This window comes from Brachyhypopomus gauderio, chromosome 18 (assembly GCF_052324685.1).
Source record: "Brachyhypopomus gauderio isolate BG-103 chromosome 18, BGAUD_0.2, whole genome shotgun sequence".
NCBI classification, from domain to species: domain Eukaryota; kingdom Metazoa; phylum Chordata; class Actinopteri; order Gymnotiformes; family Hypopomidae; genus Brachyhypopomus; species Brachyhypopomus gauderio.
The window spans coordinates 4,581,988-4,599,840 of record NC_135228.1 but is presented as its reverse complement, the minus strand read 5'-3'; the positions used below and the strand labels follow the sequence as shown (position 1 = coordinate 4,599,840).

At 42.1% G+C, this 17,853-nt stretch overlaps 1 protein-coding gene across 1 annotated transcript; it reads left to right on the top strand.

Annotated features, from left to right (window-relative positions):
• The first annotated feature begins 12,921 nt into the window (after nt 1-12,921).
• LOC143482217 (ribonuclease inhibitor-like) lies at nt 12,922-16,525 on the top strand. The gene is made up of 4 exons (XM_076980522.1): nt 12,922-13,227; nt 13,473-13,649; nt 15,787-15,963; nt 16,241-16,525. Exons 1-4 carry the CDS (start codon nt 12,995-12,997, stop codon nt 16,431-16,433), a joined length of 780 nt encoding a protein of 259 aa, XP_076836637.1. The 5' UTR covers nt 12,922-12,994; the 3' UTR covers nt 16,434-16,525.
• The last annotated feature ends 1,328 nt before the right edge of the window (nt 16,526-17,853 follow it).

Here is a 17,853-nt window from a genome sequence, read left to right as displayed (position 1 = left end):
TGAAAGAGGGAGGTGGTGAGACACCTAAAGCCTGGTATATACTGTAGCATCGGTCCACTGGGGGACGGCGCTACTTCCCATGAGCCCCTGCGGCTCCGGTATTAATGATTAACAAGGGGCGTGGTTACAAATAGACAGGAGGGACCAACTGAAATGACACACAAGCACATGGAACTAGGAAACAAGAGACATGACTGACAGGTGAAGGTGGGGCTAGACGTGACACTCGCACACGCACACACACACACACACACAGACACACACAGACACATAGACGTTCCTTGTATCTCACTGTAGGGAGTTTCTGTACTGGGGTTATTAAACCCTCCCACCACCAATAGAAACAGGAGCAGCTAAATTAAAATAAAAAATGTGTTGGAGTAAATTCTACTGCATAGTCCAGCATGGGTCATGAATATGCATAACCAGTTTAATAAAATTCCTTTCTTTAGCATCTACATTACATAATGTTATCTGAAAAACAGACATTCACATATATTTGATGGGACTCATCAAATATATTAACGTAATACAAATATATTAACATAATACAACTGCACATTACAACTGGTTATATGAGACAATACGTTGTATAAATAAAATAAATGCAGCCTACAGAATATTACCTGAATGTTACTGAAAAGAAGAAGAGAAAAAGGAGTGAGATACATCCAGAGAGAGAGAGAGATCTCCAGTGAGAGGTTTCTCCATTCCTCAGTCCACCAGCTCTGTCCAAGCTCCACTTAGCTCCACTTCAACTGTTCTCTGAACCCTCCACCCAAGACCCTGACTTCAGTCTTACCTTCACCAACACCAGGGTTTGACATCACTGACCAATCACAATTCACCATGTACTGGTATCACCTGCACTATGGGGCAATAATCAGGTATGACACACACAGGAACTTACAGCTGGTGATTGGACAGTGATTCTGAGGGGTTGGACATAACAGCACAAGTAGACGTACGCAGATAAACAAAGAATTTTTTGATTCTCATCATCAGAACAGGCATAGGGTCGAAGCCAGTGAAGAAAAACAGCGAGCAAAATCAAGTTCCTGTCAGGGCTGGCTCTAGTGTTGTGCCATCTACCTCCACCAGGCGGAGCTCAGAAGCCAGCTATCGTCAATCAGCGGTGATGACCTGCACCTGTCTTTCTCCCTACTTAAGAAAGACAGATGGAATGTCTCACCACTTAATTGTTTGTAGTCCCAGTCTTTTTCAGTATCGTGTTGCGTTTCCTTGGTGTCTCGTCACCACACTCTCTCTCTGAGTCTCTGTTTGTTAGAGTGTTTCACTCCTGTGCTGTTCTTTGGCCCATCTCACATTTTCCTTTCCTTCCTGCATCATTTTGGCGGAGGTTTCAGTTCCCCATTTCTGTTAAAACCCTCACAGTGTTTTTACTACTAACCACCACATCACAGATCCAGACTTTCAAAAACACTGCGAGGGCAAACAATACCAGAGGGCTAATCCATAAGGAGAAGTAGAAATACAGACCAAGTGAAATCACCAGAGAATCCAAAATATAATAATCTTATAATAATTTTTATTTATATAGCACCTTTCATACATACATGCAACTCAAAGTGCTTTACAGAATAAATAAAAAGAAACATTAAAAGGATGCAAAGATAAGACTGTCACAGTGAGGCGGCCCCCTACCGGCCGCCTCTGTCCACAGCGGCTGTTGTTGTTGTTGTTTGGTGACGTCATGTGCGTCCCTTAGGTGGGCGGAGCCCGTGATCCGTCTCACCTGAGGGTCGTTTGTTTGCCTATATATGTCTTGTCTTTGTACCAGTTGACCGCTGGTCATTATATCTTTGATTTGGAGATATTGCACGGGTTTTAGGTTTGCACACTTTCTATTAAACCATCCTTTTTCCCTGAGACTTGGCGTGATCGCTTCCTTTTTGTTGCTCACCCCTGCCCGTCACAAAGACAAAAAGAAAATGTTAAAATAAATTAAAGATAAAAAGGAAACAAACATAATAAAATGACAAATTATAAAATAATAATAATAATGTAATAAAATAAATATTAAAATAACATAAAATGTAACTGAATAAAATAATGTAAAAAAAAGTAAAGTAAAACTAAAAGCAGATCTAAACAGGAAAGTTTTGAGATTCTTCTTGAAGCTATGCAGGGATGAAATGCCTCTGAGCTCTTCAGGAAGAGAGTTCCAGAGCTTTGGGCCATAGTGGCTAAAAGCACCCTCGCCAATCTTTAATCGGCTTTTAGGAATCACCAGTGGATTACTGTTTGAAGACCTGAGAGACCTGACTGGAACATATCTAATCATCGTTTCACTGAGGTAAAGAGGAGCAAGACCATGAAGACATTTAAAAACCATCACTAGAACCTTAAAATCTATTCTAAAGCTGACAGGTAACCAATGCAGTGAGTGGAGTGCATGTGTAATATGATCTCTCTTTCTCCTGTGGGTCAGAACCCTTGCAGCAGCGTTCTGAACTTGCTGTAGGTGAGAAATAGAGCTCTTTGGAAGAGCAGATAGAACAGCGTTACAATATTCTAGCCTTGATGTGATAAATGCATGGACAAGTTTTTCACTGTCAGCAGGAGAGAGCATATATCAGACCTTAGCAATGTTTCCGAAGGTGAAAATAAGCTGTCTTGCATGTAGCCATGATGTGTGATTTGAAGCTGAGCTCATTATCAAAGGTGACACCCAGGTTCTTCAGATTCATTTGATTTAAATAAATCTGGACATAATTCCTTTGTGAATCACTACCAAGAACAAGAACCTCTGTCTTCTTTTTATTTAATTGCAGAAAATTGTCAGACATCCATGTCTGTATATCACCTATGCAGTCAGGAATTTAGGTTCTAGAGAAATGTAAAGTTGAGTGTCATCTGCATATTGATGGTAACTAATACCATGTTTGTTACTGATATGTGGTAACGGAAGCATATATAGGTTGAACAGTAACGGCCCAAGAATTGATCCTTGGGGGACGCCACAAGTTATTTTTTGACATGTGGAGGAAGAGGTACCTAATGCAACATAGTAATCATGCCCAGTTAGATACGATCTAAATCAGTCTAAGACTAAGCCACTAAGGTCGGTCTACCCAGCTCTGTAGTTGATCAAGAAGTATTTCATGATCAATGGTATCAAAAGTAGCACTTAAATCTAGCAGAAAAAGGACTGAGAGTTTGCCTGCATCCTTATTCAATCTCAGGTCATTTACTACCTTAACTAGTGCTGTTTCAGTGCTGTGGAGAACTCTGAAACCAGACTGAAAAGTGTAATATATCTGATTTACTTTGACATAATCATTCAGCTGGATTGACACAACTTTTTCAATGATTTTGTGAAGAAAGGAAAGGTTAGATATAGGTTGATAGTTATTGAGAACTGTGGGATCAAGATTTCTGTCCTTTATTAGTGGTTTAACCATAGCAGTTTTAAGGGAATTCTCCCAGTTGTAGAGACTGATTAACAATCTTTAGAACTTCATTAACTAATGAGTTCAGAATCTGTTTGCAGGGTTGCCAACTTTTGAAGATCGCTTGGAGTGAGATTTGAACCTGGAGGAGGTGGCGAGTGTAAATTGTTGACGCTGGGGGGTCAATATAAGTGTTATATTGCGATCTATCGATCGCCGGTGGTTGGCGCCAGAGTGAACTAGTAACTCATTGAATCATAGATGTGGATCAGAGGTAAATAAACTAATTTTTTTTTTCGGCGTGAGATATCGCATGTGTGGCATGAGAGCATGTGAAAATGGTCAAATGCGTGTGTCTCACGCTCAGTGTGTGAGAGTTGGCAACCCTGTGTTTGAAAAAGCATATTGGTAAAGGGTCCAGTTCACATGTAAAGGATTTTAGTGATGAAATCACATCAAGTAGTGTTACCATGTCAACTTCTTGGAAATAAGACATATTAAAGTTAAGCTGAGTAACTGATATAAGGGTTGATAGTCTATTAGTGCTTGTTGCTATGTTCTACCTTATACTATTAATCTTGTCCCTAAAAAATACAATAACCCAAAAACACTCAGTATGTGCAAAGTGACCATGATGTGGCCACTCTTATCTATGTGAGTGTGTTGCAATATATTATATATTATATATAATATTCATTTAGCACATGCAAGCAGCAGGCATGACTGAGAATTATTTTCAAACCAAAGCGGTGTGCCAAATTTCGAGTCCCCTCCTTTGCACACGCATAAAGACGCTACAGATTATATTAGGCAGTTACAGTGACTATAACTTAGTTCATTGAGCACTCTAGTTTTGTCCTACCTAGATATTTAGACATAATACTGCTGTAATACTGCGAAGTCGTGGTCAGAGGTGAACTTCGGTATAGCCAGTGTGTATTTTAATTAAAATAATTAACATCCTTGAGCCAATGTGGCTTTGTGTCACGGTACGGCGGCCCCCTACTGGTCGCCCCCGTCTACAGCAGCAGCTTGTCCTGTGGGTGTGGTGTTGTGTTCGTCCCTCAGGTGGGCGGAGCCCGCGATCCGTCTCACCTGAGGGTCGTTTGTTCGTCTATATATGTCTTGTCTTTGTACCAGTTGACTGCTGGTTATTATATCCTTAATTTGGATCAGTTCACGGGTTTTGGTTTGCGCACTTTACATATTAAACCATCCTATTTCCCTGAGACTTGGCGTGATCGCTTCCATTTATTTTCGCTCACCCTGCCCGTCACAGAATAACCAGCCACTTTCGGAAGCCACCAGTCTCCTTTACTTTCTCCTTCGTTCGTGTTCATGTTGTAATGTTCTTATATTATTGAAGAAACTTGGGTTCGTCAAACAACTTATTTATTAACAAAACGAGTCATATGCATGTCAGTACACCGTGACATGTTCAGCATTCGTTTTCCTGCTCGTTTTTCTACTCTCTACACACATCCGGGTAAGTACAACATATCTGATGCCATCTGGTGGCAAGAGGGCAAAACTGCAACTCATTAACTATCATTGCATCCCCCTTTTTTTCTACAGATGAACCATTACACACAAACCCTTTTATCTAACAATCGTTATATTTCTTATTAGCAGTTTGTATCTGTAAATTACTATTTTTATTTTTATTTTTTTTGTATAACACTCATATTTGACTATTAACTTAACATTACTCAATAAACAACATACTCATGAACGCAAATCCCAATGAAGAAGAGACAGTTCATAGTGCTTATAGATTCAGTCTATCAGGTGCTTTGACAGTGCGTGATGATTTTCTCAACACTGGTAAGTCAGTCTCCACAGCTCTCTGGTGATCATCCTGCGGTGGATCATCTGATGTGGTGGAGATTGGATCTCCCTGCGGATCTTCATCAGTCTGCTCTTGCCAGGTGTCTTGTGTTTTCAATAGACTCCGTCTATTTCTCCTGAGGACTTGACCATCTTCTGTTTTGATATTGTAGGATCTTGGACTCACTTCCTCAAGAACTGTTGCTTTCTTGCTCCAGGTGTTGGAATCATGTAGTCTTACAGTGTCATGCCTAGCCAGTGGTACCAAGCTCCTTGATGACTTGTCATAATTTGCTTTTTGTCTCTTTTGAAGATGTTTTTGTTTCTGTTTCACTTCCTTTTGTTTCTGCTCAGAAGTGTATGGAAGTGTGGTGCGTAGTCTGCGTCCCATAAGAATTTCTGCAGGGGACAGGCCATGCTCAAGAGGCGAAGCCCGATAACTCAGCAAAGCCAAGTATGGATCAGACTGACTTTCTTGTGCTTTCTTAAGCAGCTGTTTTACTATGTGCACACCTTTCTCAGCCTTCCCGTTTGATTGAGCGTACAGGGGGCTAGAAGTTACATGACGAAAGTCATATTTTAGTGCAAAATCCTGAAACTCTTTGCAGCTATAGGATGGACCGTTGTCACTGTACACAACTTGAGGAATCCCATGCCTGGCAAAGATTGATTTCATGTGCTTAATCACACAGGCCGCTGACATGTTGGAGAGCAGTGCAATCTCTGGGTAGTTGGATAGGTAGTCGATCACAAGCAGGTAATTCTTACCATCCAAGGAAAACAAATCAGTCCCCACTTTTTTCCAGGGCTCGTCAGGTATTTCTGTGATTACCATGGGCTCTTTCGGCTGCTTTGCCTGATGTTTTAGACATGTGGCACATCTTGACACCATTCTGTCTATATCAGCATTTATGCTTGGCCAATAGATCGAGGTCCTAGCCCGTCTTTTGCACTTTTCTATGCCTAGATGTCCTTCATGTAATCTCTTAAGCATTTCTGGTCTCAGAGACTGAGGAATGACTACTCTGTTGTTTCGCAACAGCAGTCCATTAACAAAGCTCAGCTCTCCTCTAATATTGTAATATTGTTGACACTCACCCCTTGGCCAATCTTCTTTTATCAGCTGGATGACTCTCTGTAAAATGACATCCTTCTTTGTTTCATCAGCGATCAGCCTGGATTTCATGTCGGACATGGGCAGTGTCTCAGTGATCAGGTTCACATGAAGATTCACTTCGTTTTCAGTGGAACCCTCCGCCTTCTCCTCGCTCTGTGTGGTTGCCCTCGACAGAGCATCAGCTACCACTATGTGTTTTCCAGGTGTGTAAATTAGGTCGAAATCATAGCGTTGTAGCTTCATCATGAGCCTTTGAATGCGTGGTGACATTTCACTGAGGTTCTTTTTGATGATGGATATTAGCGGTTTGTGGTCTGTCTCTGCTACAAACTTTGGTAGGCCATACACATAGCCATGGAACTTCTGGAAACCGTACACCAGACCCAAGCACTCTTTTTCGATTTGGGCGTAGCGGCACTCAGCACTTGTCATCGTTCTCGATGCATAGGCGACGGGCTTCCAGTCTTTTCCACATGCCTGTAGTAGGACAGCTCCAATGCCATCCTTTGATGAGTCGGTTGATATCTTTATTGTTTTTGACGGATCGAAAAACGTCAACACTGGTTCTGTTGTGAGAGTTGTTTTTAAACGGGACCATTCTGCCTCATGTTCAGATGTCCACTTGAACTCACACCTGTCACGCAGTAGCTCTCTCAAGTGCACAGTCTTGGAGGATAAATTTGGTATGAACTTTCCCACGAAATTAATCATACCTAATGCACGCAGCACACCTTTTTTGTCTTCAGGTCTTGGCATTTCCAGTATTGCCTTGATCTTGGTTTCCTCTGGCTCAACACCAGCTGCTGACAACTTATCACCCAGAAAGGTGATTTCCTTCTCTCCGAACTGACACTTGGATCTGTTCAGCTTCAGCTGGTACTTCTGGACTCTCTGAAGCACTTTAGTAAGCCTTTCATTGTGTTGCTCGAGAGTAGATCCCCATAAAATTAGGTCATCGACATACACTCGTACGCCTTCAATGCCCTCTATGATGTGCTCCATCGTTCTGTGGAATACCTCTGGAGCGGAACTTATGCCAAAAGGCATTCTCTGGAAGCAGTAGCGCCCATACGGTGTGTTGAAAGTGCAATACTTTGTACTGTCCTCATGCAGTTTTATCTGCCAGAAGCCTTGAGAGGCGTCCAATTTACTGAAGTATTTGGCACCGGCCATCTCGCTTGTTATCTCATCTCTGGTAGGTATTTGGTAGTGTTCTCTTTTTATGTTGTTATTCAGATCTTTTGGATCCATGCAGACACGTAATTCTCCGTTCGATTTTCTGACACTCACCATTGAATTCACCCATTCTGTGGGCTCTTCCACTTTCTTTATCACACCCAGTGACATCATTCTATCCAATTCTTGCTTCAGCTTTTCTCGTAGGGGTGCTGGAACGCGCCTGGGAGCATGGACAACTGGCTGTGCATTATCCTTCAGTTGTATCTTATAGGTGAATGGCAAGACTCCAAACCCCTTGAAGATGTCTGGGTACTGGTCCACTATTGACTCAACACTGGTCTGGCTATTAACATTGTTAATGCAGTAAACCCTCTTCACTAAGCCTAGTTTTTCACATGCAGTGTCACCTACTAATGAGTCATGTCCATTTGGAACAACTACAAACATAAGGTCATGCTCTCTTCCTTTAATTCGCACTTTTAGTTTGCATACGCCTTTCGTATCAATGTTGTGTCCATTGTAGGCTTTGAGCTTCACTGTGCTGGGATGGATGCGTGGTTTCACCTTCATTGCTCTAATATCACATTCACTGATTAAATTGGCCTTTGCCCCTGTGTCTAGTTTCAGGGGAATGACTGCACCATTTATTTCTAGTGGCACAATCCACTTGTCCTTCCTAACACAGGTTCCATTTGTGCACTGTTCAATGTCCTTTGGCAGTGCTGCCATGTTATTTTCAGCCTGCTCTACCATGCCGACAAAGAACGAATCAGCAAGCTCCGTTTCCTCCACTGTGTGGACTCGCTCTCCGCCACCCTGTTTCCCTCTGGAAAAACATTGCTTAGCAAAGTGATTCTTCCCTTTACATTTGCTACATGTTTTACCAAATGCTGGGCATTGTCTTGGTACATGCTGATTGCCACATCTTTTGCATGAAAACGTCTCCGTGTTTTTTTGTTGTTTTTTACTTGGTTTCTGCATTTGCTTATTCACTGCAGCTACGGGCACCGTTGCACTCTCCTGATCCTTCTGCCCACTGAATGTTTTTGCATGTAGCTTAGCCAGTTCGCTCGCATTGCCAATTTTAATAGCCTCGTCCAACTTTAATTCTGGCTCCCTCAGTAACCTTTCTCTCAATTTTTTGTCGTGCACTCCGATCACAATTTGGTCACGAATCATTGAGTCTTTCAGTTCCCCAAAGTTACAAGTTCGTACTTTCAATTTCAGGTCTGTCACAAAAGCATCGAAACTTTCCGTTTGCAATTGCATGCGGGATCGAAACACATACCGTTCGAGGGTCTCGTTCCTCTTCGGCGAACAGTGCTCATCAAACTTTTCCACAACCTTGTCGTACTGTTCCTGGTGGTCCCTTTCAGCAAACACAAACGTATTAAATACCTCCACAGCCTGAGGTCCCGCGACGGTGAGAAGCAGTGCTATTTTCCGCGCGTCTGGCTTTGTGTCCAGGCCCAGTGCTTGCAGATACAAGTTGAATCGTTGTTTGAACGCGCGCCATTCACAGTCCACATTTCCAGTCCAATTCAGAGGTTCGGGCGGTTTCACACTTTCCATGACTTCTGTTGGACCACTCCTGGTACCATGTAATGTTCTTATATTATTGAAGAAACTTGGGTTCGTCAAACAACTTATTTATTAACAAAACGAGTCATATGCATGTCAGTACACCGTGACATGTTCAGCATTCGTTTTCCTGCTCGTTTTTCTACTCTCTACACACATCCGGGTAAGTACAACATATCTGATGCCATCTGGTGGCAAGAGGGCAAAACTGCAACTCATTAACTATCATTGCACATGTCTCGTGGTAAGTGTTTGTCTGCGTGGTGTTTTGTTTGAAGAGCTCCGCCGTGCTTTTGTGTTGTGTGTGTGTGTGTAGCACGGCGAGGACCAGGGCAGTCTGCCCTGAGACAGCTCTTCATGTCCGTTGTTTGTGTGTCGGAAGAGTTTCGCCGTGCGTTTGTTTTGTGTGTTGCACGGCGAGGACCAGGGCGTCTTCCCTGTATACTCTTCATGTTTTGTGTGGGTGAAGTGTACGTGTGAATGGGCGTGTGGACCAGTATGCGTGCTCGTGGTGTTGTATGTTTAGTGTTTCGTGTGTGACGCGGGTGCCGCTCGTCACTGTCGCCTCGCTCCCCTGTCGTCTTGTGTTTTCTGTGGGGGAGCGACTGCGAACCTGAGCGGCACGTCACAAAATTAAACCGAGCGCGCATGTAAGAGTCCCGTTCGTTCATTGTTTGTACACAGTTTGTACACTGCAAAAATATTCTCATCTACTAAAGGGGGGCACGGCAGAAAAAGTTTGGGAACCACTGGGTTAGAGACCGAAAAGTCCATTGTAAACAGTTTTCGTCATTAAGCTTAACCCTAGATTTAGATACGCTTTGATCGTAAATACAGTATAGAAAAAACTAACAATGTTCTCGTGCGTGCGTACAGCGTGAGAAAGAGCGATTGCGTTGCAGAGATGGGCTGCGGTGGAGGCTGCACTGCCTCAGCTTACCATACACAACACTCCACAACATTCCACTGTGCTGCCACTGCTCCTCCACGCACCGCGCGAAATTTTGAAAAGTTGGTCGTAACTCTGGTCCGTCGTTAACCAGACCCGTCATTAAGCGAGTACTCACTGTATTCAGTTCAGTAGATATATGCGGCTTATAGCCCGGTGCGGCTTATACAACATTTTCCATTAAAAAAAAAAAAACTTTGTAGGTGCGACTTATATTGAGGTGCGCTCTAGTCCAGAAAATACAGTAATTATGAAATGAAATTTCAAGGAAATATGTATCGAAGGTGAAACTCAGAGCCAGTGCAGTGACCCAATACCACTGATTGAAATACATTTGCCACAGTTATTGATATAATGAACAAATGCAAATGTTATCAACAGTTTACCATTATTATGATTATGACACATATGTTCAAAAAGTTGGTTTAGTTTCAGAGAGTTAACCAAGTTATTAACTAAATCAGAGTAAGGACAAACGCACTGTTAAACCAAGTATGAAACAGAAAACTTCACAGACCATTTAAACCAATTTTAACCAACCCAAAAGCTACGATGATTAAGTAAATGAAAATGGAGGAAAATGCCTTATGGATGAACTAATAAATGGAAGATACTGGCATGTCTTACATCTATGCCAGACATGGGCAAACTACGGCCCATTAGGCTTTTTAATCCTGCCCGCCAAACTTGTCCATTCATTTCACCTTTTCTCCCTTTCCCCTGCAATACCCTCGTTTCCCCAATAGTCCCACTAGTCCAGACACATTGACCTCTGTTGAAGTGTAATTTTCCCGCTGCCGTTTTCGCCCTTAAAAATGAGTGGACCAAGAAGAAAAGTGGACACAGTGTGTCGAGTGTTTAAAAAGGAGTGGACAACAAAATACTTTTTTACTGAGGTCTGATCAACGGCTGCATGTGTGATATGCCAAGAAACGGTTGCAGTTTTCAAAGAGTACAATATCAGCCGTCACTTTGCTAGGATGCATGTAAACTACGCTAGCAAGCAGTCAACAGAAGGACGAGTGGCTCAGAGGTTGGCAGTTTCTCCACTGTGTTATGAAAAAAATTTTTATGTAAAAAAAATTACAAATTATTGCGCTTGAGTATTTTGCTAGGTAATACATTTTGAATGTTGAAAGTGTTCCATTGACCTTTTTCCAGTAAATGTTGATTTCTTTAACTTTGTACCTTCAACTGAAATGTATGAAAATAATAACATTAAATTGCGTGTCCAAATGCTCCTGACACGGCCCCTCCTTCAAATTTTAGAACCCACTCTGGCCCGCAAGGCAGATGAATGATGAATGAAAGATGAATGAATTCAGTCTTAGTCAGGGTGAGAGTCTTCCAGGCTCGGATGCTGCTGAAAGGTTAAATTTTTTTCTCCACCCACCTATGGTCTACATTGGTATACATTGGTATACAGAGTTGTGTTTTATTTTGAGGGCACAAATAGAGCTGTGTTCTATTTTGGGGGGACAAATAGAGCTGTTGTATTTTGAGGGGACAAATAGAGCTGTGTTCTATTTTGAGGGGACAAATAGAGTTGTGTTTTATTTTGAGGGGACAAATAGAGCTGTGTTCTATTTTGGGGGGACATATGCAGCTGTGTTCTATTTTGAGGGGACAAATAGAGCTGTGTTCTATTTTGAGGGGACTTGTCCCCCACATCCCCCGTGTTTCCTACAGCAATGTCTTCATTGTTGTGATCTTCAAACACAGGTCTGGCTCTGGATCCAGTTTGTTATGGTACTCAGTTTTGACTGTGTGTGTCTGTTCTTTCTCACAAAGGAAGTCGCAACCCCAGTAGAGACATCAAAACTTGCACAACCTTTATTGAGAAGGCTGGATATTTGTTCTGACTTTAATGAGAAGGCTGGATATTCACTCTGACTTTAGATCCAGGAGTTGTACAGTTACATCTGTTTAATCAATATCTCATCATAACTGGAGCAGCTTCTCTTGTTCAGCACAGATCAGAGCCTCAGACACTCCTATGAGGTCAAAGATCAAGGAATTCCTGATCCTCTTTGGTGTGATCTCAGCTTGAAATACTCTTCAGTAACGAGGTTCACAACTATCACAACATTAACTCTCAACCCACATGTGTGTAAATTGTTTTCCACAGTAGTAGAGAGCTGAGGATTAATTTCCTTTAACAAAAACATTAATCTTTCATCGCGGCCCTGATGTCGTCAGAGAGGCCCTGTGTCTCCATGTTAAGGTCATCTAAATAGGTGAATCCATCATCCAGATAGACTGATTGAATCTACAGATACACTCACCAAGGGAGATTGTTGTTACACTTACTCGCAGGAGTGAGGAGGGTGTGATACCTGTGATGTTTGAGAATCAGTGATTTAAGATGCAGTGTGTGAGTGGTGTACTGTGTTTTGCTCATCTAATGAAATTTTAATGTACAGACAGTGATTCGGACACTTGGTTTTTCCTGATATTATTGAAAAACGAAAATAAGATTATGTCTGCAGTACTTGACGTTGAATAAATAGATTACTATGAACATTAACTAACCAACACAAATTAAGCTAATCGGGTAGTTACATTAGTTAACTTAAGCTAACAGCTTAGCCAGGGTTGCCAACTTTTGAAGATCGCTTTGCATGAGATTTGAACCCGGAGGAGGTGGCGAGTGTAAATTGTTGACGGGGGGCGTAAGTTGTTGAATTAAGTATTATATCGCGATCTATCGATCGCCGGTGGTTGGCGCCAGAGCGAACTAGTAACTCATTGAATCATAGGTGTGGATCAGAGGTAAATGAACTAGATTTTTTTTTTTGGCGTGAGATATTGCAAGTGTGGCGTGAGAGCGTGTGAAAACGGTCAAATGCGTGTGTCTCACGCTCAATGCGTGAGAGTTGGCAACCCTGGCTTAGCTAGCTCAGCTAGCTAGCACATGCACATGCTGCTATGTGTGGGGGGGAAAGATGTGTAAGTATGAGGAGTTTTTCTCCTTCTCTCTACAGTCTGTCTACTTGCAGCATTACAGAGGAAGGCTGTGCTGCTCTGTGTTCAGCTCTGAGGTCGAACCCCTCATCACACCTGAGAGAGCTGAATCTGAGCCTCAACAAACCAGGAGACTCAGGAGTGAAGCATCTCTCTGCTCTACTGGAGGATCCACACTGTACACTAGAGAAACTAGAGTGAGTTACTGACTTACTCACTCTTTGTATACACACACACACACACACACACACACACACATATATATATATATATATATATATATATATATATATATATATATATATATATATATATATATATATATATATGAAGTGATATATATATCACTTCATGTCTCTCCTGAATACACACACAGTGCCTTTGTGTGCATGGGTGTGTGTTGATTTATAAGTGTGAGCAGCTTTTCTCCTTCTGTCTACAGTTTGTCTAAGTGCAGTATTACAGAGGAAGGCTGTGTTGCTCTGTGTTCAGCTCTGAGGTCAAACCCCTCATCACACCTGAGAGAGCTGAATCTGAGCCTCAACAAACCAGGAGACTCAGGAGTGAAGCATCTCTCTGCTCTACTGGAGGATCCACAGTGTACACTGGAGAAACTACAGTGAGTTACTGACTTACTGACTCTTTACACACACACACACACACACACACATACACACAGTGGCGCAAAAAGGGGGTAAGCAGTGTATGTGACGCATAGGGGTGCTGCACCAGAGGGGGCGCCAAATCGATGCCAGAAATTAATTTCTAGTCTGCTTTTTCTGTAAGAGCTTTTTGTTCATGTATGATAATACACATAAAAAAACAGAAGCACAACACTAATCAGGCGCCCATCAACTCCTTCCCCTCTACCCTCCTGTCACCGTTCACGAGTTTTTCTCGGCTCGTGCATGCGCACGATTTGTGGCGTACTCTTAGATGATTAGACGAAGGGCATGGCTGGCATACCCCTAATCAGTTCGTTTTTTTCCGTCTTGGCGCACCTGTAGGGTGTTCAAGATGGAGGGGCAGAAAAAAAGCTCTCTGAAGCACAAAACAAAACGGAAGAGGGAGAGAGAAAAATATGTAGGGATGAAGAAAAGCTTTTTAAAGTGGTTGAAAGACAGCAGGTAGATCAGTTTATTATGTCAGTAGCTAAAAGGACAGGTGCTGCATTACAAAATATAGCAGATCATAACAAGTAAGTAGATGATGTAAGGGAATTTGTGATTTACTGTCTGTGACCCTCAGTCAGAATACAATGACAATCAGTTCACTCCCTTATCTGTGTGTCCTCAATTAGACTCTCTGTCTCTCTCTCTACCTCTCTCCCTCGGAGGCGATTGCTCTAAAGGCTGGATACTTTCGTGAGTGACCGTAGCGCGACTGCACACACCTTGTGCGAACAGCGGAAGTGTTTATACTTGGTGCGTCACATTCTTTGCAGTGTTCTCCAAACCTATATGTGGTAGTATGAAGGACCACCTCTCAAAAACAGGGGAACATTTACCTGATAACTTTTAATGTTGCATTGTGTTCCAGGTTTGAAAAGTGCTGGAATTTAGGCTTAAGTACTTGAAAATGCATGTACTTTTTTCTTTTCACAAAAAACAGCTATCTGACTGAACAGTTCTCTTGTATTACATTAACAAATACAAGCCTTTTGTAATTCCAGGGTGAAACATGAGAGAACGTGAAGATGTTAAGATTGGGCGTTTTGAAAATCAACAACCATTAAATGGGATTAAAAAAGTGAATTATTTTGAATAATTTCGAGTATATAAATATTTAACTTAATTAAGTTTAAGGTGCTGGGAAATATTGAAATGGACCTTGAAAGTGCCGTACAAGTGCTTTAATTCCACCTTGTAAAGGTGTATGAACCCTGCAAACATGACTTTGTTCATTGGGCTGAAGCGCGGCGCACGCAAAGTTACAAAATTCGAGAGGTTCATGACCTCGCGAAGCAACCGAGCACAGGGCCTATAAACCTAGCTTTAGACAGCAAGGGAAGCTCAGCTTCTCCTAAAGTGCCAAAATATATATGGATTATGCTAAGTTGCATGCAGGATAGCCAGTGAAATGGATGCTTCTCCAGAATTCAAACGGAGATGTTTTAGGAAGCAAAAGAGGTTCCCAGATGACAATTCATGCACTGGTCATCATGAAAAGGAACCCAAAAGGTACTTTAAGTGCATGGTTTTCAATATCATTGTTGACACAATCCTGCAAGAGCTGTCTGAGAGGTTTTCCAATCTTCACCTTGTGTCTGAGAAATTTAAATTCATCACTAAAATGGAGCACATGACAAAAGCTGAGTTGGAGGACCACATATCAGTGACCACATATGCCCTGACTACCTGTGATGTTTCAAGAGTTATCATTCAAGAAACATACCCAGCAAGCCGTCTACTGAAGGGTTACAATGCTCTAGAGAAGTTAAATTAGAAGGGAGAATGTTGATTTGGTGTTTCCAAATTTCACAGTTTCCCTTAGAGTGATCCTGACCATGCCTCTGACAGCAAGCTCGAGCTTATCAAAACACCTTCATTCTAGCATGAGCAATGATCGCTTGACCCAGTTAGCAGTGATCTCTGATAGTATGCTTGCATACACTTCAGGAAGTATGTAGTTGCACCCCTGCACACACACGCACACACATATCACTGCACGTCTCTCCTGAATACACACACAGTGCCTGTGTGTGCATGGTTGTGTGTATTGAATTGTATCAGGAGTTTTTCTCCTTCTTTCTTTAGTCTGTGTATGTGCAGTATTACAGAGGAAGGCTGTGCTGCTCTCTGTTCAGCTCTGAGGTCAAACCCCTCATCACGCCTGAGAGAGCTGAATCTGGACATCAGTAAACCAGGAGACTCAGGAGTGAAGCAGCTCTCTGCTCTACTGGAGGATCCACACTGTACACTGGAGAAACTACAGTGAGTCACTAACTCACTCTTCATACACACACAAACAAGCTCAGTGTATTTTCGTCTGTCACAGTCAGAATCTCCTGACACACACACATTTTGTCCTTCTCTCTCTATTTACACACACACACACACACACACACACACACACACACACACACACACATGCAAAAATCTCTTCCCCACAAACACGTCAGCACGTATGCACACACACCTACAAACACAAAATCACTGCATGTCTATGGTGATCTGTAAGTGTGAGGAGTTTTTCTCCTTCACTCTACAGTCTGTGGGGCTGCAGTATTAGAGAGGAAGGCTGTGCTGCTCTGTGTTCAGCTTTGAGGTCAAACCCTTCATCACACCTGAGAGAGCTGAATCTGGACTACAGTGAACCAGGAGACTCAGGAGTGAAGCAGCTCTCTGCTCTACTGGAGGATCCACACTGTACACTGAAGAAACTAGAGAGTGTTCACAATTAATGAGTTTGTTAGAGTGTGATGTCTAACTGTGATGAGTGTGTGTTCATGTCTGATTCTGTCCTATTCTGTCTCTTACAGTATCAAGAGACCATGTAGTCCAGACCTGGGCAAACTACGGCCCGCGGGCCACATCAGGCCCATTGTGCGTCCCTGTCCGGCCCGCGAGAGGCCAATCATAAATGAAACAAATATCTATGTCGTGCGTGCAATACAACTGTGACGCTTTTATTTTGAAAGCGCTACGTTTGTGTTAATTCCGTGTGGACATACCTGCGTGTGTGTGTGTGAGCTGTGCGAGAAACACTGTAGGTGATCAGCGACAAGTTAAGGCTTTCGGGAGTGTAAGTTGCACCTCGCGCGAACCTCCGCAAACGGCGGAAAATTTACGTGACGAATTTTTATTGTGCATTGTGTTCCAGGTTTGAAAAGTGCTGGAATTTAGGCTAAAGTACTTAAAAATGCTTGAAATTGTAACTGTATTTCGATTCACAACAAATAGCTGACTGAACAGCGGGGTAATTCCAGAAAGCGGGTAAGTAAACTCAGAGTTAACGAAAGCTCAGGTTTTCTGTTCCAGAAACCGAGCTTAGAGAGAACCTGAGTCAGCTGGGAAATATTGAAATGGACCTTGAAAGTGCCGTAGAAGTGCTTTAAAGCTAGGTTTAAGCCAGGTTTATACTTGACGCGGCGCGAGGGTCTGCGCGGCGAAAATTATGTAATCGCGGTGGCGGAGGGTCTCACGCGCTGTTGATTCGCAAGGTCGTGCACCTCTCGAATTTTGTAACTTCGCGCGCGCGCCGTGCTTCAGCGCAATGAACAAAGTAATGTTTGCAGGGTTCATACACCTTTACAAGGTGGAATTAAAGCATTTATACATGTGTGTGTGTTTATGTATATGTGTGTATGTGTGTGTCCCTTTTATCTGCTGCTTCTTTCTAATGTTTTTAGTTATTTAATAATTTATTTTAAATTGTTGGTGATTTATTCTAATCATTTTTAGTTTTATATAAACTCTTGTTGCTTATTCCCTTGTAAAGTGTCCTTGTGTGTCTTGAAAGGCGCTTATAAATAAAATTCTATTATTATTATTATATACGTCACTTTCAAGGTCCATTTCAATATTTCCCAGCACGTTAAACTTAATTAAGTTAAATATTTATACATATATTCGAAATTATCCGAAATAATTCGCTTTTTTATCACATTATTTAATTGTTGTCTATTTTTAAAACGCCCAATCTTAACGTCTTCACGTTCTCTCATGTTTCGTCCTAGAATTACAAGAGGCTCGTATTTGTTAACGTAATACAAGAAAACTGTTCATTCAGATGGCTATTTGTTGTGAAACGAAGTAGTTACAATTTCAAACATTTTCAAGTATTGAGCCTAAATTCCATTAAAATTGGTCAGGTAAATGTTC